Source organism: Python bivittatus, unplaced genomic scaffold, assembly GCF_059951505.1.
Source record: "Python bivittatus isolate LINGU-HERP-01145 unplaced genomic scaffold, Pbiv_v1 ctg000220_np1212, whole genome shotgun sequence".
Taxonomy (NCBI): domain Eukaryota; kingdom Metazoa; phylum Chordata; class Lepidosauria; order Squamata; family Pythonidae; genus Python; species Python bivittatus.
Window position 1 is genome coordinate 7,858,648 of NW_028277048.1, and position 21,975 is coordinate 7,880,622.

A 21,975-nucleotide genomic window follows, 5' to 3' on the forward strand; every position below is an offset into this window, starting at 1 on the left:
TATATGTCCACAATGTAGATGAACTCTTCTGTCCCTGTTCTGGATAACATGGTGTGGGCATTCCTTTCTAAGTGTCTTGGTGGATCCAGAACTGGATGTATTCCCACCATCTCAAAATGAACAGTGACCATGGGCAAGACAGAGATGTTGTCTTCCATCCGGATCACCCCATCTTGCTTTTCCATCCCCTCTTCCTGTTTTGACAGGAATCTACCTGCTGTGGGGCTCCTCAGTGGTGAGGAACCTAAAGAGCCCAAATCAATTAGGGTTTTTCTTGAAAGCCCTTCATCAATAAAACTACCAAACCCCGTAACTTTCATTTAACGAGCGTTCATTGGATTTGTTGATTCCTCACAGCAGAAATAGCAAAGCAACTGGTTCATGCCTTGGTTGCCTCACATCTGGATTATTGTAGCAGTCTATTGGCCAGATTACTTAATACCATCTCCTAATCTGGATCTGAAAGAAAACAAAGAACCAACAAAATATTTGTTAGCTTGTTTAAGCAACCTGTATAAGTAGTCTCATGATTTCATGCACTTTAAAATCTACAGTTTAAAATTAATTTCCTGAGTTAAAAATATATTAGGCAAGTAAACAATAAATAAATTGATTGAATCGATATTAGCCAAGGGCCCAAGGGCATATCATCCCATCTCAAAACTTCAGCCAGTATATTAGGCTAACAAGTGCAGGTTTACATTTTAATGATCAGGTCAGTCTGCAAATATGTATGCGTGATTTTTTTTTCCAAAGGCAAAAGGGTTTATTCATTGATTTAGGCCAAGCTGGACATTTTGGGGAAAAGTACTGAGGCTGCAGTTCCAAATATCTGTGTCAACAATTAAAGATGTGTCCAAAGCTGCAATGACAATGACCCCGAGGTAGCCAAGCCCAGTTTGTTTATTTCTAAATTCATCCTGGTTGAATAAAACCTAGTCAAGCTACATTCAAAGGATAAGATTATTCATGTACCAAATCACTAGCTAAAACTCTGGAGAGCTTCATACCAGGATGGGTGATCTATGTCAAAATGACTTCTGGTAAATAATAGCTGCTGTCACATCTTAGTCTTGATTGTGGTGGGTGCTGAGAATTCAGTGGTTAGTTCAGAGGGATTTGAAGGGATAGGGACTTTGACAGAACTTGCTGAGAGGGCTAAATTGACATATTTGATCAAGGAAAAGACATTATCTAAGTTTATTGCTGACTGGAAACCCCTTATAAACTTACTGTGTGAAACAGAAAAAGATGAACTTTTGATTTATGGTTTCATTGATTAGAAAAAGATAGATTATAGATAAAAATTATGCTGTAACAATAGAGTAAGAGGTAAATTTATACTTATAACTGCTATAAAGAAATCGGAAGCTACTTCCTTATATTTTCCTTCTTTTCTTTTTTTCTGCACTTTTGGCTTTGTCTTTTTTTTTCCTCTTTTTTCCTCTTCGTTATTCTATATATTAGTTTATTAAAATTTTAATCAAGAAATATAATAACTGAGATTAGTTATGAAGGGATAGGGACTTCAGAGCAGTCTAGCTAAACACAAACGGGCAGCAGAAAGGGAGCAGAGGCAGTCATTAAAAGAGCCTTGTTTCCTACTTGAAGCTTCTAAGTATGATTATTATACAACCAGACTTCTGTTGAAATAAGTTGATAGAAGTCTGGAGCCTTAATTGCTTTACTTTTTATAGTTGCTGAAGGTATGAGCCAACTTTATGGGAAGGCATACCTTCAGTGATATAAACTGTGTGATATGATTCATTGGCACATTCAATTAATCAAACATTGCAAAGCATATATATGTCAAAAACTTTCATGGACTACAGCTTACTTTGTCAGAGGCATAGCACAATATCCGGAGTAGGGAATATCTAAACATCCGTGTCTGGGGGAGATTAGAAAATTGAGTCAGGGAAAATTTACAAGTACAGTGATAAACCACCAGTTGATGGCTTCCATTTTCAAAAGAGTTGTTGGGTGCGACACTGTTATTCTTTCATCCATGAGTTAGTTGACATTTGCAGTATGATGATAGCTTTGCTTCTGTTTGTTTGTTTATTATTCGAATCAAATCAAATCTTTATTACGGTCATAGACCAGCATAAATTTATGTATTACAATGATGCACATACTGCACTGTACAAATGATGCAAATGAGGAATGCAACAATTGGTTCTTTAATACCTGGGTAATGTTGTAACTTCTTTCTGAATCATCTGCCAGCTGTTTTGTGGTAACATTAGCATTTATTAGTCTTTTAATCAAAGAAGCCCACCTTGAGGTCTATCATAGATCTAGGAGATCAAGCATCCCTCTACTGCTTTATGGAGATTTCTGCTAACAGATCAAGCCAGAAATACAAATGACCCCAAACTTGTGGCATGGTCCAATGCCAATTCTGTCAATATTATTACTGGACTAATCATGCACCCCCCTCAAATCTGGAGCTAAGGCAGCAGAATGGTATAGTGGTTAGGATATAGGACTAGGAGCAGGAGACTTGAGTCAAGTCCATCCTCAGCCATGAAAGCTCACAGGATCCCTTTAGGCCAGTCACCCCAACCTACCTTGTTGGCATAAGGAAAAGTTGGAGGAGGGACTCTTGCATTCATCCACCTTGTGCTTCTAAAAGGTGAGATCTAATCACCTTCCAATGTCATCAATATCACCATATGTCAGCAAAGTGGCCAGACTTTACACACAAAACAAATGGACACAAATAAGCTATCAGAAATTGCAATACCTATCAATCAGTGAAGGAATATTTCAGCTCCACAAACTGGCCTAAACAAAAGAGTTTACCAGGAATATTCCTCTGAATATTTTCTGTTTATTAACCAATGTGTTTCAGTCAAATCCTGCCCCTTGATTTCCCTCCCCCAACAACCTTGTGAGGTAGGTTAGGCTGAAAAAGAGCAACTGGCCATGGTCACACAGTGAGCTTCATGGCTGAGTCAGGATTTGAATCTGGGTTAAATCCTGATTCAGGTTTAATCCAAACACCTGGAATGGCTGTGAAAATGTTCTTTGTTTTAAGGCGTTTTCCTGGTATCTGGCTCTCTTTGAGCGATGGAGAATTCCCAGGCCTGTAATAGTGTTGGCACTTTCTTTCACTGCTTATTTATAGACCATAAATGAGCCTAGAATAGATGACATCCCTGACTAATCCAAAAATTAGTACTGGGCTATAATCCAAACTGTTTTACAACCACATGCTATTGTTTAATTAGTTTGAGAATCTCAGCCACTTCCTTACAGTAAAAATCACTATCAGGGCTTATGCATGTAACTTAACAAGGAATTGCTTAGTTGCTAATGCTAACAACTGATAACATTCACAAAAACAGAGGTTTGTTTCGGAATTTGCCTTATAAATAATCTACCAGAAAACTGAGTTTAAGTAGGAGGTACTTCAAGACAAAAAGAATGAGGTGACCAAGATCCAGAAGAGTGATTTTAGACAACAACAGTGTGAAACTTGATTTATTTCCCCCTTTCTAAAAAAAAAAAAAAGAGGAAGAAGAAAAAAGCATCCTTTATCCTATATAACAAGGAAAACATATGATTCGGTTAGCAGAAAATATTTTAGAGCTAGTGTGGTGCAGTGGTAATGGTACTGTAGAAGCAGGGAGACCAGCTTGAAGTCCACCCTCAACCACAGAAGGTCCCTGGGTGACTGTGGGCTAATTGTTCTCTCTCAGCCTGACTTATTCACAGGGTTGCTGCTGTGGGAAAAGATGGGAAGAAGGAGTAGTAGGAACATCAGCTTGACTTCTGTACAAAAAATGGTGGGATACAAATCTAACAATACTGTAACATAGTTTTTTTCTTTAAGGCAGTTCTTACAAATTAGACTGGTGTTTCTCAACCTCAGCAACTTTAAGACGTGTGGACTTCAACTCCCAGAACTCCCCAGCCAGCATGGCTGGCTGGGGAATTCTGGGAGTTGAAGTCCACACGTCTTAAAGTTGCTGAGGTTGAGAAACACTAGATTAGACCCTTAAAGTACAGAGGTCCGTCACAATGACTTATAAAACAATGCTGCCTATAAAACAATATGGAAAGGGAAGGGAAGGGAGGGAAGCTACAACATTTCTGTCGATATAGAAGCTTGCTGTAAGCCTTAAATTTATCTTTTTTAAAAGTCTTGAGACTACAGCTTTTTATCATTATGTGAGTACATCGTCCAGGTATGGTAATGATTTCGCCTTCAGATGGTCTTCACTAGACCAAACCCTTCCACCCATGGTTAGCTAGAACACAGCTCAGTTAATAGACAGTATTAGGGTCACAACTGGCAGCAAGGAGTCCCCTACAGCCATGATATCTCAAACCAGCCAATTTGTTTTGGGGTATGGGGCACAAAAAATCACAAGGGCCTCACCCTAGCTCTGGCAATAAAAATACAATAGAACAAATTAAATAATTAAGCTGTTGCTGCCTTTTTGTTACCCCAGATATGCCAGCTGACTGCCCAATGGTGTAGTGAAGCCACTGCATTCTGCCTTCTTGTCAGTGACTGGGTTTCTAACCCGAGCAAAGTGGATCATGCTAGAAAAGCTGAAATTTGTGCAAGGGAGCCCAGATTTGCAACAACTCTGAAATACACACATGCTATATTCATTCCTGAAGGAACAAAATCACTTGTGTGGGCTTCCTGCCTAAAAACAAAAAAGGAACCCCAAAAGCGCTTTTGAGAATTCAGTTGCTCATACTTTGAAAGGCTATGCCAATAAGGACTCATATACATATTTCCTCTTGTGTCTTTAGCACAGTGTTTTTCAACCTCGGCAACTTTAAGATGTGTGAATTTCAGTTCCCAGAATTCCCCAGCTAGCATGCTGGGAATTCTGGGAGTTGGTCCATGCATCTTAAAGTTGCCAAGATTGAAAAACATTGCTTTAGCATTTTTGACTAGCTAGGCCAGTATCAGGAACCCAGGCTGAAGAAGATGCGAGTAGATTTATCTTTCCTGCCTAGCCAGACTGCTCCTCATTCTTGTATAGCCTCCCTTTGTAAAACTGGTGCTTTGTAATGCTTGCCAGATCCTCATGGAAGTTGATTTCCAGAGGCAGCAGTTGTATAAGGAGCTCCTGCCAATCAAGCACAATCAGCTGGAGGTTTCTGCTGATGTTTGCCTTTTTTCTTTTCTTTTTTTTTTTTTGCTTTCACATGGCTTTCTAGTTAGGCACGTGTTGCAAGTGACATCAGTAAAAAGTCCTAAAAGCCCTTCCTCTTTCCATGAACCTGGTGACTGGAATTTCCAGTGCTTGTTCTCAAGTTTTAAGAAGTCAGGAAGAGATCCATTCAGATATCCCTCACATCTCAAAGGGAGAGGGGGATGTTTCCACAACAAACATAGAGCAATGTTCCAGATGTCACTGCTGAATACAGCATTTCTCAAGCTTTGCACATGAATCAAATATTTTCGGGGATGAGCTAAATGTTTACGTTTCTTAAGTTGCTATTAGCTCCTCCCCCCCCCCTTTGTTTAAAGTATTTTTTTAAAGGAGCAAATATATTCAGCAAGAAGGGGTTATTTTAAAGGAAAATGAAATAGATGAGATAAAACAAAGTTTCCACCCCTTTCTCTGCAGTGTGCAGTCCAGATTCAGAATGGGACCTGCTTTATGAAAAAGGAGATTTGACTAGCCCCAGCCACAAGATTTAAAAACCTGTATTTTAATTTTTTTGCTAGACAAAAGCTTGACAAGAAAGGGACATTATGAATTCTGAATCCTATTGTGCTAATGGTTGTATATATTTTAATTTGTCTCACCTCCGTGATATGAAGTGTAAGAGTAGAACCTGGAGGTATAATAGCTCTTGATTCAGCTGTCACATCTACCTGGCCATCTTCAAGGGCGCCATAAATCACTTTATCTCCCCACATTCCGTGCAAACATGGTCCTGATTCACACATACACTGGCCTTTCTTGCAGAACTGGTGTAACATATTAACTACAAGACAGAGGTTGCAAGTTCAGAGTAAGGGCTTATTCATACTGACTAGTCCCCCATCACCAGATCAGTCAGGCAACTATTTCCAGATGGCAGGAGCAGATAATGTCACTCTCTGTTAATCTCCCATCTACTGTTAATGTTACCTCAAGGCATGTTTTTCTGCTCCATTTCAGATGTACCCTTTTCCGTGTTATGTCGCCTCAAGCACTCTTGTCCATTTTAGATGGCACAACACACTTGCTTATTGCCGGGTAAATCCAGCAGTTCATTAAATCCTTCACAGTGGTCAGATACCCCTTCCATTGAGTCAATGTTTGCTATAAATACCTTTTAAATACTGATACTTATCAATATAATAAGTGCTGTAATAGGAGGGTTTTTTTTCCTTCAAGTCAATGTTGACTCCTGGCGACTGCCTGGACAAGTCCCTGCAGTTTTCTTGGCAAGATTTTCAGAGTGGTTTATCCTTGCCTTCTCCTTCCTAGGGCTGAGAGAAAGGGACCAGCCCAAGGTCACCCAGCTGGTTTTGTACCTGGACGGGACTAGAACTCATGGTCTCCCAGTTTCTAGCCTGATCCCTTAACCACTACACCATACTGGCTCTTGCTGTAATACAGATAGGCCTCATTTAGTGACCACAATTGGGACTGGCTACTTGGTCATTAAGCAAAGCAGTTGCTAAGTGAAACTGTGACTGTGCTTATGATCTTACTTCAGCTTTCCTTTGCTTTACTGACCTGCAAAGGTCATAAATGCGAGGATTGGTTGCAACGTTACTTTTTCATCAACGTCACAACTGAGAATGGTCGCTAAATGAGGCAGTCTCTAAATGAGGACTACCTGTAGTACAAAAACTCTTGCCTTGCAAATAGAAGGTTGCTAGTTCAAAAACTGGCAGAAACTTTTAAAAAATTACTATTTAATAACTATTTTTCTTTCCCTGATCGGGGGGGTGAAACCTTTTCATCTCACATGACTGGAAAAATTGGTCAAACTGGACTAAAAAAAAAAGCACAGGGAGAAGTAGGAAGCTCGGTAGGAAAAAAAATAGTCCAACCAGATGGAATACCTTGCAAGCTGTTGCCAAAGTATCTCAGCCCAGACACTATTCTTTTAAACTGGTTTATAGTCAAGCTGGCAGAAGCATAGGACAGGAGCAGCTTAAACGGTAAATGTAGATGATTTCTGTTTTTCAGCCCCAGGCCCAAGGATTTTGCTACTGTCACCCATTCCAGGTACAGAAGGGCACCATCTGAATCTCAGTTCAGCTGTCCTGGCAATTCAAGTCCTTTACTTGCTCTGAAGGCAGATGATTAGTTTAGGAAGCCCAAGGCAGGGCAAATGGCACCTATTATTGATTCATTTTATTTCCCATGTTAACATACCAACACATTATGAAAACTCCAGGTGGTCACAAAAATAGAAATAAGGGATTCTTTCAATCTCTAACACAACACATTAAAGTTACTATTACAATTCATAAAAGCCTAGGATTAAAGCAGCACATGAAGCGCAAGATGTTCAGTGTCTAAAACTTTATCAGAATAACCAGGTCTTGACAGCTATCTTGAAGAAGGTGAGTAGAGAGGCCATCTAGATCTCGGGGGGGGGAGCTTATTTCAGTGGGCCATTTCCCCCCTTCACTTCCCAGGTGCCCAACGCATCCCTTCCCAAACAGGGCCAGCAGACTGTACAGAATCTATTTGAAGGAAATGCTTCTGATGATGCCCTGGCCCCAAACCCTGTAGGGTTTTATAGGTGAATACCAGCACCTTGATTTGTGCTTGGAAACCTACTAGAAACCAGTGAAACTAAAGACAGGTAGGCACTGCCCTAGGGCACCAAAGAATAGGGGTGCAACCCTTCCTTCCAAATCATTCCAAAAATGCAAATCTGTGCATGGGTGGGAGGTGGCACCATCAGCCAATGTGGCCTAGGGGTGCCACACACCCTTGAGCTGGCACTGCGTACTGGTAATATATTGCCGAATTGCTCTTCTCCATCTGCATGCAGAAGGCATTCTACACCAGCTGCAACTGGTAGGTAGTCTTCAAGGACCGCTGCAGATAGAGTACATTGCAGTAATCCAACCTAGAGGTAATAACATCATGAGTTACTGTTGCCGGAACCTTTTTCCTACAGAAAGGGTATGGTATACCACCATAACCGGGCCAAGGGACCCTTGGCTATGGCTTCCATCTATAGGAGCCATGAATGCAGGACCACCCCCAAGTTGCAGCCCCCTCCAGAGTACTGTTTTAACCTCCAGTGCCCACCCTGCTCATTTTCCCACTGCGCACCGAAACACTCCCGGACTTTGCATCATGACAGTGACACAATGCATGCACACACCATGGGTGCCCAGGGTTGACTGTGTATCTGCCTGCTTGCTGAGTCTTTTCCCAGCCTTGCTGTGAGAAAAACAAAATCAAGGAAGCTGAGGACAATGGTAGTTGTAGTCCGACCCAACTAAAAGGATCCAGGACAGGAAAGATGTACTGTATTGGGAGCAGCTGACTAGGTAAGTCAGGTGGTTTAGGGTAGTGATAAGTAAGCATTTCTATTACCCCACCCCTCTTAATCAGGATGGGAGCAGCAGAAGAGTTTGAGGAAAGAGCAGATGTGAGGCCACCACCTCCCTATCAGCATCAACTGGCAAATCCCAAATCAGTTGACTCTGCTATAATTGTGAACAAGCTTGTCTTAACCAGGTTGGGACACCCTCCCCCTCCTTACCCCAATGAAGCCAGGTGGGAGGGGCAGAAAAGCACACACATCATTGGAAGGATTGCCTGTTCTTACTAACAGCATTTGGCAACAGCTGCCACCCTCTGCCCATCACAGAGTGCCCTAGCGTGGCCCAGCGTCTTACCCTAAGAAAGGGCTCTTCAGAGTGAACCCTTGAAGGGCTGTTTTGGACAGTTCTACCACTCATTTTAAGAGTGAGTGTGGTGGGACAAGTTCACTGTGCTGCCACTGTGACTGTCCAGATCAGGGGGAAGAGAAGCAGGAGACATTTCCTGGTACAGGAGGTGGGACATCTTGTGTCGGAAGAAGAGCCAGGATGACATGAGCAATAACCACAAGCAATTAACTTTCAGATGTGATGCAGCAATGCAAAATAAATTTGCAGTGGTGGTGCCAGAAATTCTAGCTGGAAAAGATAAAAAAAACTACAGTCAGATGAAACCCTGAAGACTGACAATTCTAAAAGCTTATACAAAAAAATCAAAGCTAATAGATAAATATTCTCCTATAGACAAAATTAGGGATATTGATTTTGTAGGGACCAGGCATCAGAAAAATAGGACTTTCCTGAGCCTTATCATTGGTGAAAAGGGAACAGTCCTATTTCTTTAGAACTCAGCTTGGATTTGGTAAAAGTCTAGCACAACTTTCCAAACTCACTGCAATAATTATTTTCTGCATCAGAAACAATTGTTTGCTTACCTGCATGTTTTTTGTTTTTGTTTTTTGTTTTGCAATCTACCAATGTTTTCTCATTCTTTCTTATTTTTGTAACTTCAGCATAGAGGTCATCCATACAGCCTGCTTACTGGAGTACAGAGACTCCCTACTTGCCCTTTGCCAAGGACACATCCTCATGATGGAGCCTCCACCTCATAGATACTGGTATTCTTCATTGATATGAAAGTAGTGTCTTCCCAGCTATCACAGCAGAAGACCTCCCATATGGACATTCTAGGTTGTATGGAGGAGAAGTCTTTGAAGGATGGTGGTCAACTAGCTGCTGTTGGCCCATGTAGGACTGCCCCCTTCCATTCAGTCACTGAATACTATCTCTACATGGCCAGTTTTGCTATTGTTTGTGCTCATGGAAGAGCCAGCACAGGTCTACTGGGAGATCAATATCTCATGGGTATACAAAATGAAGGCAACACAAAGCTTGCATGGGTTCATGCCTTGGAAACATGTCCCTTGCTGGTTTTTGCAGATGCACAGACCATTGCCATTTCTTCAGCAGGACAGCCTATTGCATCCATTTGCTTGATCCTTAATTTTCTGGATGGCAATTCCATTCATGTAGGGTCTTATTGAAACTTGGGCAGTGGGGACTTCTTTCTTCTCCTTGCATTCTATGGCCCTGTTTTATTTTCCTCCATAGTTTTTCATCTGTTGAATGGTCCACCAATGGCCCAAGAAACAGGACTTCAGGGGAAACTCAAAACAAGGGCATTCTATATTCACTCTGTTGTTGTACTACCTTCAGTGAAAAACATGTCCCCTCTGACTCTTTGAAATATTCCAAATACTGGACCATACTTTGGGTGTAGCTCCTTCCAAAAGCAGGGCCCGGGTAACTGTCTGCGTTGCGTCTCTTCACCTCAGAGGTCCTAGTTAAATACAGTAGCACACATTCCATGGTCTTTACAGCTTCATTGTAATCGGGCTGGTGCAGGCGAGGATCTGAAAGCGTCTACAAGCAGCCTTTTTCTGTCTGGCCCTGCCATGGCAGTTCATTCGTGGTACCCCCTCCATTTTACACCATCACACAAGCAATCAATTTTAATTTCATGTGTTATTCCCCCCTCCCCCCGCTGCTGCCATCCTACAGGCAATTTCACCAGGGCAGAAATCCCACTGAATTCAGCCCAAAGATGTAACCCCACACATTTTCCAAGGCTTCCTAATGAAAGAAGACTCAGGCAACACTTCAAATTGGCTGTAGCAGGTGGAAGGAGTGAAGCCTTCTGGTCTGGGTCAGAGGGGGTGGCTGTCCACCCACTAAGCTGCCTTTTTTCCTAGCCCAGACTTGAAAGAGGAGAACCAGTTGCTGCCTGAAAGTAACCCACATTGCTTTCTGTGAGGGCAGCACAATCCTGGCCCCGTTGCTAAGGCACAGTAAAAGGGAAGCTGTGGGGGAAGCGTTTTTTCCCACTGACGTGCTTGTCTCGCATCTCAAGGATAGGAGGAATGCACACTGCTGTTGCCGTGCAGATGAACCCGTAGTGTTGGTACATTTCATCCCCGTTCCATAAGCTTGGTTGAAAAGCATACTATGGTCTCATCCATGTTTGTAGACAGGCCACAAATGGATATTTATCTGCCTTATGTTTCTTCTGCTTATCTACCTCAGTCTCTTGTCCAATCCTCTCTCCTTTCCTTCTTCCCACTGACAGTAGCTGTGAACACACGCACGGATAACTGGACTATCTGTGTGTGCAAAACTTTCATCTTTAAAAAAATGTAACCAAATTTATAGAAGTCTGGAGATTAACACACATCTGTGGGGAGTTTGCACATGCTTTTTAAAAAAACTTCTCTCCTATAAATTTAGAATTTTGAAAGCATGCATGTCAGGTCCGCTCTTGGATACCTGATCCCACTCTAAGTTAAAACTAAGGGTGCATATAGACAATGCGGTTGAAAACACCCCTGAACGATTTAGAATGCTGGCATTCTGGAGCAAGACTAGGATGCAGGTACATAGAATCAAAAAATTATAGAGTCGGAAGGCACCACAAGGGTCATCCAGTCCAACCCTCTGCAATGTGCAGGATAACAATTAGACCAATGCAAACATCCATCTTATTGGGAAGGTGACGGGAACCGTATGTCACAACCAAATCCAAGGGGGAAAGCCACTGTTAAGATAAATAGGGCACCAGATTCGGGATGCAAAAATCCGATGACCATTACATGGCAGCAGAGGAGGGCAGAATATTCTAAATCTCTTGACTGCCATCTAATGGTCGTCCACATGTTAGCTGCCCACCTGCAGTCGTGCTAACTGCAGGTGGACTGGCATCAGCACCAAACCCGGAGCGAGCAAAGCTCTAGAAAGAAGAGACTGGCGCTTCTGGTACGAGTCTTTGCATCTATGCCGTTTCTCCCCATTCATATTTTGAGAAAGGACGGAGACAAAGATGGGATGGTCATTGCAGAATGACGGCGTCCGCTGGAATCGCCTTAAAACGGCCTAAACTGACTGCGCGGGTTGTTCGCTCCAAGATCCAGCGGCCGGACGGCAGACGGCCTTAGCTCGCTTCAGTCAGCAGGGGGCGCTCCTGCCCCTCCAGCTGCAGCCGGCCTCGGGGCTTGGGGAGGTGGCGGCTTGGCTTAGCTTGGAGTGGGCTGTGGACGGCCGCGGAGAGACTTCGGAGTTGGCAGCGGTGCATTGTGGGGGGAGTGGCGAGGAGCGCGGTCGGTGCCGCTGCTCGGGAGCGGCTCGTGGCTCTGAGCGGCGGCTGGTCGCGAGTTCTCCCGAACTTCGCTCGCCAGGTAGGTAGCGCTGCGCGGGCGGGGAGGGCGGGGGGCGCCTGTAGGATGCGCCTCCGGGCGCCCTGGGAACCTTTCCTCGGGGGCAGATCACGTGTGCGCCGCACCTCCAGCGATCCTCACGCCTTGCTGCAGCCGCGGTCTCTCTCCTCTGCTCCTCGCTTGGAGCTGCTGCTCGAGTCCCAGCTGGGGCTGTCTCTGCGGTGCAGAAGGAACCGGACAGAGCATCCGCCTGCGCGCCCCGGTGCCTTCGCCCTGCTCCCCAGGGGCGACCCATCCGTTGGACCCTGTTTCCCCTGGCTGCCTCTTCAGCGACTCCTTCTCCCAGCAACACTCCCTTTTCTCTTGATCGCTCTCCAAGCATTCCGCCGCTCCACACCTTTTTTTGCAGCTTTCCCTCCCTTCCTTCATTCAGCGCCCCTCTTTGCTGCGCGAAAATCGAGTCTCGCTTCAGACTTTCTTTCCCTTCGTCTTTATTATCTGTTCTCATCCGAGTTTTCTTCACCCGCACCCCCCCCCCCCCCAGTCTAGGAAATTAAGTATCTTGGAGGGATGCTTCTCAACTAGGGTGTAGTTGAAAAGTGGAGTGAAGTGAAATTGCCAAACTTGGAGGCTGGAAGAAGAGAGTGCAAGTATTGGGTCTTTTGAAAGAAGAAAACTAAGTTTTGGTGTGTCTCTCCCCACCCCCCACTCCCTTCTCAAGATCTGTGTTAGCCTCCCTTGTTGGGTGGGAATGTGCATTCCACTTTGCCCGCAATTGTTAATCTGAGCTAGTTACAAAAACTACGGAACTGAGAACAGGGTTATAAAAATCATGTACTGTACCCGCATGGGGAATGTTGATACTCTGACCTTAATTGTGCTTCTGTGAAATATGAATTTGAGGGAAAGGCACAATCTAATTCCTGATCAAGGATTACTTAAAAAAAAAAAGATATGGGAGAGAGATTAATTTGTAAAAAGGCTTCTTCTTACGGGTTTAAAAGTAGATTGAGTTGTCCCCAAGGAAGTGCAGACTGCATTTCCCATGTAACTACAGAGAGACCCACACTTCAGATGTGAGGAGGTCCATTTTTCCAGACATGCTGAAACTCATCAGTAGTAGGACTAACATCAGCCACAGCAATGCTCCTCTTTTTCCCAATAAAACATGGAAAAGAGGGGAAAAACTGGCATTCAGGTCTCTCCACCTTTGACACTGGAGGTGGGAAGGATAACTTTAGCATTATAATTTCATGATAGACGGGTGTGTGTATGAGAGAGAGAGAGGTGTGATGACTGGGGATGAATTCTTAGGCTTGGGCAACCTTCTCCCACCTTGGCCTTCAGGATGTATCAAATCTGCAACACTAGAAAGTCCAGCTACAATTCACAGACAAGCTGATTTCTGGTCCTGCCGCTTGCAGCACAGAGGGAGGGTGCCAGATGGCTGTGCCAGGGCGATTAGTGTCCCGTTGAAGAATGACAGTAGTTGGCTGTAGTTCAGTTTTGCCTGTAAAAGAGTAACCAGCATCACCAGCCAGAACAGAAATAGCCTTTGCGTTGAAGAGTCCCAGTCATTATAAGGCTTCTTCACAGAGTGTATGAAGGAGTCTCATTTATCTGTACGCTGAACAGACAACCCTGCTTTATAACTTTTGTTTTAATGAAACATAAATTATTTAGGATGCTGTCCCCTACCTGACCTTAGCTTGATGACACTGGTGCTGAAATCTGGGTCGCGACTTGGCTTTTCTTCACACCAGCTATTTTACATGCAAACCTATTGTTACTATGAAATATTATTTTTATATTAGATTTATTAGCACCCCAGATTCTTCTCTTCCAGGTCTTTCTTTCTCTTGCAAAACCACAAAGGCCTAAACATAAGGTATTAAAAAAAAATACCAACCAAGGAGGGGACAATTGGGAGAGTATGTGAACAATCTGGAAAAACTACCACACCCACTCACCATTTGCTGAGTTTATGGAGAAGTCCTGCTTCCCTCCCCCTTCTTTCTCCCCTCCTCCCATTCTGGCTGGATTCACACATTGCCTTGAGCCAGAATGTAGTTTGTTTGGCTTTGGCTTAGTGCATTGTGTGAGCCCAACTTTTCTTGTTGGTAAACTTTGGTTTATGTGGCTTAGTGCAATAATGCTAATGGACCTAGCAAATTTATTTTATTTTATTTTACAGTACTTATAAACTCCCCCCCCCCCGAAACCCAAAGGCAGCAGACAACATCAAGCAAACCAAAAAATGTAGTAATGAGTAAATAAATCTAACTAGTACCAAAAACAAAAAACAACTATCCAGAGCAAAGGTAAAACCCAAGATAGGCACCTACAGTCGTTCTGTTGCGACCAAAAGGATGTTGATTTAAACCTGTTTTAATCAAGCAAGGTGGGGGCTGCATATACCTCTGGGGAAGAGTATTCCATAAAGTGGGGGTCATTACAGTGGGAGCCACTTCAGACACAGTCATGAGGGGTTGGACTCTGTGGCACAGAGGCAGCGTCTGTTCCTGGGCACTCAGGTGTAATACAGTTTGTGATGTTTTCTGAGGGTGAACAGTTGTGAGAGGGCTTGTCAAAGCAGTTGCCGGTTGTGGGTGAGGTGGGTATTTGTGTACCCCCACCCACCCAAACCCTCTGCTGTTGACTAGGAACAAGTCCCAACAGACTCAGCTATATAGTTACACAGCTATTAAATTAACAATGGGTGTTTGTTGGTTGCTTCATCTCCAAAGGGGTGTGAATTTAGGGGGGGAAGGGGAGAGAGAAGGGGCAAGGAACAAAAAGGCAGTCTTGCTACACCATCTTCCCTTCAAAAGTTTTTGCATAGTTAAGCAGGAGATGATAATGGGGCCAGAGAAGTGTGGATTTGCCAAGAAGCACATGATTCTAACTCCAAGCAGTGTTATTCTCTTTTTCCCCTCCCCTTACCCAGGGCAGTGGGTGAGGGATTAGTGCCCGTGTTTACTATCTACTAACAAAGTGGGCTTAATGTCTGCTCAAATTATATAACAAACATAGTGACCCCCCCTCTCTCTCTCTCATACTTTCTTTGTCTATGAGATTGCCATGGATAAGGGTGGCAGAGTGGGGATTCCAACCTCACCAGATTTTAGGGGTTGCCCTTTGTCTGCTGATGTGCTCTTCTCAATGAGGGAGAACATCTCTCAGTCCTTACTCAGTCATAGACACTTGCTGGATATGCAGTTCTGGTGTTCGGCTGCCTTGTGGTGGGAGGCCTGCTGTGGCTCCAATCCCACTTGCTGCTGCGTGTGAGGAAGTACCAGAGGCCGCCCACTGTTTTTTGCCGGTGTGGGTGTTAGTGACGTCGGGTGGTGGGTTGGGTTCACCACTATATCACCTGGAGCCCAGCAGAGCAGCTTGTACAAAGGCAGCAGCACCAAGCACCTTCCAGGTGAAGGGAGAACCTGCTTTCCCACTCAAGGAACAGGTGCGCGCCCGGTGCCTGCGGCTGTTGTAAGTAAGGGATGGGGTTGAGATGCTGGGGGGGGGGGCATGTATGTGGTATGTGTGCATGTGGAAGAGAACTAAAATGGGCAGAGATCTTGAGGGCTCTTTGAGGGGACTATGTACTTCTGAGCTCAGTGAGGCAATTGCCATGGGCCCTAAAATCTGATGTATATGGAGCCAGGAAACAGAGCATCCAGTGGCAAGATACCAGCTTCCCCCCGAACAGTGTTTCCTTCACATCTGCCCCACATTTACTCTTGTCTCTTTTTTCCCTTAACACTCTGACTTGCTTTGACCCTCTTTCAGTCCTCGTGTGTTTTCCTGCCCCAGATCCTCTTACCCTAGAAAGCACTAAAAAAACCCATTGCTTTCCTCCTGCTGGGTTGTGCGTTTCTCTGCCCTTTGAGACAACCCTGCTTCCTATGAATTCAGGTGGGTGAGGCTGAGTTTGGAGTGTCCATGGCTGCCTCGGTGTGATGGTCTGAGAATGGGGGCTGCCCTTCCTTCCCCCCTTTTGGATCAAACATTGGGGGGGGCTTCAAGAGTTAAGCAGACTAGCCCTGAACTCCTTGAGTTACAGTCTCTCATCCTCTGGACTCTTATCAGGGGTGGCTCTGTTTCTGCCCCCCTACCCTGAGCCAGACAAAGGGGGCATTCAGCAGCCCTTGGATTGGCATAGCTCTCCCCACGCCTGCTTCCCGCTGTGGGGGCGGCTGTGCTGGGTGCCCGCCAAGGAACTGCAGCTTCTTGCTGACCTTGACACCTTTTCAAGCTCTCTCTCTTCCAGATGATGGAGGCCTCGGTTGCCACCAGGGCAGACATAGCACAGAATCTGTGGGAAACGTCTGCAGTGGCAGGAAAGGCCACATATCTGGGGCCACCCTAGATGAAGCAAGACCTTCCCATATCCTTGGTTCTGTATCTCATCCACACATGGGTAACCTGTTTGACTCCTAGTCCTTCCCCTACCCTCAATGGCTATAAACATTGCCCACCTCTCTTGCAGAAATGTCCAGTCCTGCTCCCTGTTTAGGCCAAACATCCCAGATTTCTTAGCTTCCTGGAGCCAGTGATAGAAGAATCAATCAGGTTGCCTAGGAATTGTTGGTGTGGGAGGGGAGACAATATTGCTGGAGAGAGGCAGAAGAAAGGGCTGCTTCCACGGACTGAGGGGGAAATCAGATTGGCGGTATTTTGGATTGTTGGGGATGTACAGTCAGAACCTTCTCAAAGTCTGTGAGTCAAGTCTAGCCCCTTCAATGCACCAACCAGTGGTGGACTAATGCAGTTGCCTTATGTGGCAGCATACAATATTATTGGCATCGGAGTAGGAATCAGCAAGGCTTTGATCCCCAGGAGCCAGCCCACATTCATTTTGTACTAGCTCTGTCGAAGACCTGTCCAGTTAAACACTGGGGAGACCTACAGCCTGACACATCAAGCATTACTATTTCTTTGCACCAGTAGAAGCCAGAAAGATTTGGAAGTCAAATTCCAAATTCGGGGGATCAGGGTGTTAAGCCGTCTTCTGCATGCAATGCTTTGGCCTTGCCTGGGCTGGCTTAATCCTTTTATTAATTACAAAATCTCTGGTCAGTCTTGGCCTGTTGAATGAGCTTTTCTTCCACAGACCAAAACCAAAGAACAAAATATCACCATCACTGCCAAAGTGAAAAGGGGTCTCTCAATCCTAGCAAACCAGGCATCTCTCTATCTGCCCCCTCCAATTAATCAACAACTCCATACAAAGAAATTACAAAGAATTCTTCTGTTCTCCGCTGAGGAGCTCAACTCAACCCATGTCCTGACCTGTCCTCTTGCTGCTCCTCACAGCCTTCCACTCAGCTGATATCCCAGCTGGCAATAACTGCTTTCTTTCTCCAAAATCCAGCAAGGACCTTCATTCTGTGCTCCCAGACACTTCTTTTCTCCACCCATTCCATTTTCTCTGGGATGTCAGTGCCATGTATCAGAGCTGTGAGCGCTCTGTGTCAACAGGATAATGAACTCTTTAGCCCTGTGTGGCTCTGTGATGGCACAGTCAAGATGGGAACAGTGGGGACTTTGATCAGGGAGGTTATCACAGCAGCCATTGATGCAGCCTTGAATCACCATGGCAAACTCCCTTTTCAAGTCACTGGCATGCTGTCTTATCTCGTTCCTCCTCCAGTAGGGATGTCCGTGGAGTCCTGCTGCTTGACCCTACCATGTGGGAGCTGAAATGTCTCCAGCACAGCCAGTCGGTAAGCACTAGAAGGGCAAGGATGTAAACTGGTCTGGAGGTGGAGATTTAAGAGGGAAATTGGGAGCTTGCTGGGGTACAGAAATCCCTGGGTTCTATCTCTGGGACTAGTGTTGGTGTAAGCAGGTTTTAAGTTGAAGTTGACTCTGAAAATGTCATTTATGATGGGTGACTTTTTCTTCTAGGTCATAGCTTGGTGGTAGCCACCACCTGTGATAATGTTTTGACTTAGATCATTCTGCTATGCCAACACAATATATTTGAATATTGGGATCAAGTTTCCTGAATTCTTTACGGATGGATGGATGGATGGATGTGTGCGTGTGTGTGTGTAGAGCTGCCTTTGTCTCTAACAGCTCCACCCCTGTGCCATTGTCTTCTGTGAGTGCCTCTCAAGCTTTCTCCTGGGATTTGGGATGTTGCTACATTTATTCTCTCTTTGCTTCCTTCCAGCTGTTTTCAGGAGGGGAGGGATGGGGGAAGAGTTACTGTAAACTCCAGTAGTCCCTTGCTTCCTGCCCCCCAACCTGCAGTGGGGGGAGATGAAACAGGGGAGAGAGAGAGAGAAGGCTTGATTTCCAGCCCATAATAAGTGAATAAGTGGGTTCTCTTCTCTCCCCTGCTTTATGTAGGAGATAGGTCCATTTTCTGGGTAATTCAATGGGGAACTTGGTCATGAGGTTATGTGCAAAGCAAGGTGGGGAATTTCACTAATGGAGGAAAGGGGAAGGAAAACAAGTCACTTTTCCATGTGAGTGTTTAGACAACAGCCTGGACCAGAGCAATAATCAGAGTAGAGTCAGTGGGGAGAGGCTCCCTGCCAAGGCCTCTCTTCTTGACAGTGTCCGTCTGTCTGGTTTGCAAGAAAAAGCCAAGGAGACTTTGTCTGAAGTGCTGTTTTTACACATTCATGTTCCCATATTGCCACTTCATATTGCCTTCATGACAAAGCATGCCTTGCCTATCTTGGCCCCAGTTGAGGTTGTGAAACATCTGGGATTGGAATTAGTTTCCAGGGTTTTTTTAAACTCCCCCCCCCATTGATTTGCCTCTGGAGGCCTTTTGTCTACAAAGAAATAAGAGATAGCAAATATTTAACTCCAATTATCTCATGCAGCAGCAGCAGCAACCAGGGTAGAAACTGAGGTCCTCCCTGTTACGTTTTTTTTTTGCCCCCAGTGGCTCTGCTCTTTGTCCTTGTTTGTGGCTGAGCTGTGGCCTCACTGAGAGAGGGAGATTAAGGGACTCTTAATCACTTTCTCTAGGTTGCTAAACCCCAGTTGGTGTCTGAAGGGTTGGGAGGGCGCTCAGTTCTAAAGTGGATGCTTTCTGACAGAAGGCCCGTCCCTCATTTAGCACCTCAGTCCATCCCATCACAGAGGAGGCTCCAGGCCAAGAGAGTTTTCCCTGTCACACAGCAGGGTGAAGCCTTTGGTTTCTGGGGACACCAAGCTGGGGGGTGGGGGTGAGGGCCGAGGACGGTGGAAAGAAAGGCAGGAACCGGGGCCTGAATCGTGCACAAGCCTGGTGGAAGTGTTGGCTGCGGCTTAAAGGGGGGGCATTTGGCCTCTACGCCAGGCAGCAAAATGACCAGATTATGGATTGCTGCAGCGGGGCACAGCTGAGTCGTTCCTTGGGAAGGTGAGCCAGATGAATGGTGTGTTCGTTCCTGCAGTGCTGCTGCCAAATGCCCTGCCCTCCCCCGCCCAAGGATTACCTCTGTGCACTCTTGGATATTTCACCCTCCCTTTTTTTCCCCCGCCCCATGTTTTCCCCTCTGGAGGCTTTCATTTTCTCTCCACGGCACCTGTGTTCTCTCTCCTTCTCTTTTCCTTACAGGGCAATGGCCCTGCTCTTCGTCATTCTTTTTTCTTTTTTTAACCCAGTTGAAAAAACATGTTGGGATCCAGTGCAGAACAAAGCTGTACCTGGCACGGCCTAGCATCCTCATTTCTCCAAAGGGTCTCTCTGGAGAAAAGGGGAGAGGACAGAGGCTGACTTTTTTTTTTTTTTTTTTAAGTGTGACATTGAATTGGGGGTCCTCAGTTGATGCCTTTACCTGGTGGTTACCTTTGGCAGCACCGTTGTGTAGCAGGGATATCGGTTTTCTAGCTGCCCCAAATGTGGTTTGCCCTAATGCACATGCTACACAATTATTCCTCTTTATAGCAGCCTAATCCAGCCTAAAGCTCTCCAGTTCCCAACGCCTACCCACTAACAGTAATCAGAATCCCAGTTCCCCTTGCAAGTATTTAGCTGACTGAGTGGAAAGAAAACTTCCTTTGTCTCTTTGAAATGTCATCAAATTGGCATGGTGTCTCTTCTGCACAAGTTAATCTGGTTTTACCAGTCTGTTAGAGGGAGAAAGAAGGGCTGTCCACACTGCCTGCTTAGAGAACTTTATCAGTGGGATTTCACCGCCCAGTTAGTGAGGATCTAAATGCAGAATCGTGATCTGTGGTAGACCAGACAGACCCTACTCAAGAAGAAAAAAAAAAAAAAAACTGGTGCAGACATTATTCCTGAGGCAAAAAAGGATCCTCCTGGGATTAACTTCAGTCTGTCTAGCCTGGTGATTCCCGAGTGACGTGCTGAGCCACAATTAAGTACAGTTTGAAGATCGGTGAGTTGCAAGATGTACACACAGTTAAATAAAGCTGACAAAGGCAACCTCAGGGGAAGCAAGGGGGAGTCAGAGCGACACGAGGAGTGTTGTGGTGTCTCAGTTTAAGCCCTGTCCTTTTTCTATGTGCATCACGCACATGCCACCAAAGGGCGGAGTTTATGGTGTGATGTTGCAACGCTGCTTTTGTCAGTGAGGGCCTGCAGACTCTGCTGAAAGGGGCCTGCAGTTTCTGCACCCACATGTGGTTGACTGCTGTGTCCCTGCTAGATTTTTCGGGACAGGCTCATTCTACCTCATTTCTAAATTAGGATGGTCCCTGACATGTGTAGTACAGGCTTACAACTTAATCATCTCCACATTGAGGTGGCTGCTGGTTGTGTGCTTGTGTGAGTCAAGGCTGTATATGCCTCAGCAAATAAGAAACTTGCCTTAATAGCAACTCAACACAGGAACACAGCGGAGGAAGATATGAGATGAGTAATGCTTATCACACATAGTAGTAAGGTGGAAATAGATCATATGGCTGGATTATCACAACACGTTAGAGTCTGCTAATTGAAGTAATCTAATTCTGGGTGTGGACAGTATAGTGAACCATAAACCAACTAACCTAGCTAAAGAATAACCAAGTTAACTGACTTGGTTAAACTTGTGCAAACACAGCTGGACTTGAACTACTTAAAATGAAGTGGTTGGAGTGCAGCAAAAGTGTCCACAGGGTGAGCAATGGAGTTTGTTTATGTTTATAAACAAACATACCTTGCTTATGTTTTAATTTTGGTCTCTTGACAGATTCTGGATATTGAAAGCGTATGTGGCTTGTACTTGGAGACTTCTTTCTCTCCTTTTTTTGAGTCTGGTATTTGTTATGTCCCGAGCTGGTTGCAGCAATGTGATAGATTAGCTGAGGACATTTGAATTGCTTTGATGTATTAAAGGATTGTGGTTGCTCAGTCAGCCTTCCCCCTTTTCTGATTTTTTTAAACGCACGTTCGGTGGCAGATTTAATAGTTGTGGTGAGAGAGAGGAAAATGAATCATTGCCTGTAGTAATTTGGTCTTATATGACCAAGTATAAAACTATTCATTCACTCATGAATCTGCTGCTTTGCCTTTTTGCTGCAGATGGAGCTTTTTAGGAGGCAAGGAGGCAATGTAGCTTTTGGTGGCCAAATTGCAGTGCTTTGGGGCACAGGCACTTGGAATGAATCTGGGCAGTTCCTAGCAGTGATGAGAGGAGGAATGGTGGCACCTTATGGGCATCCTGTGAGTCTCCCCCATTTCTACTTCTTAGAAGCCAAGATACCTTAGGACAGGGTTTCTCAACCTTAGCAACTTTAAGATGCGTGGACTTCAACTCCCAGAATTCCCCAGCCAGCGTTGCCTTAAATTTGCCAAGGTTGAGAATGCCTAGGGACCTGTGAATGAATGCA

At 44.9% G+C, this 21,975-nt stretch overlaps 1 protein-coding gene across 2 annotated transcripts in view; it reads left to right on the forward strand.

Moving 5' to 3' along the window:
• Positions 1 to 12,073: 12,073 nt before the first annotated feature.
• PLXNB3 (plexin B3) overlaps positions 12,074 to 21,975 on the forward strand; it is a 63,401-nt gene continuing 53,499 nt past the window's right edge. The window contains exons 1-2 of one of the 2 annotated variants that reach the window (XM_007420469.3): positions 12,074 to 12,213; positions 17,846 to 17,918. In XM_007420469.3, coding sequence (XP_007420531.2) covers positions 17,883 to 17,918 — 36 coding nt within the window. In that variant the 5' untranslated portion in view covers positions 12,074 to 12,213; positions 17,846 to 17,882. The remainder of the gene's footprint in view (positions 12,214 to 17,845; positions 17,919 to 21,975) is intronic. The other variant, XM_088137771.1, reaches the window with a different exon arrangement.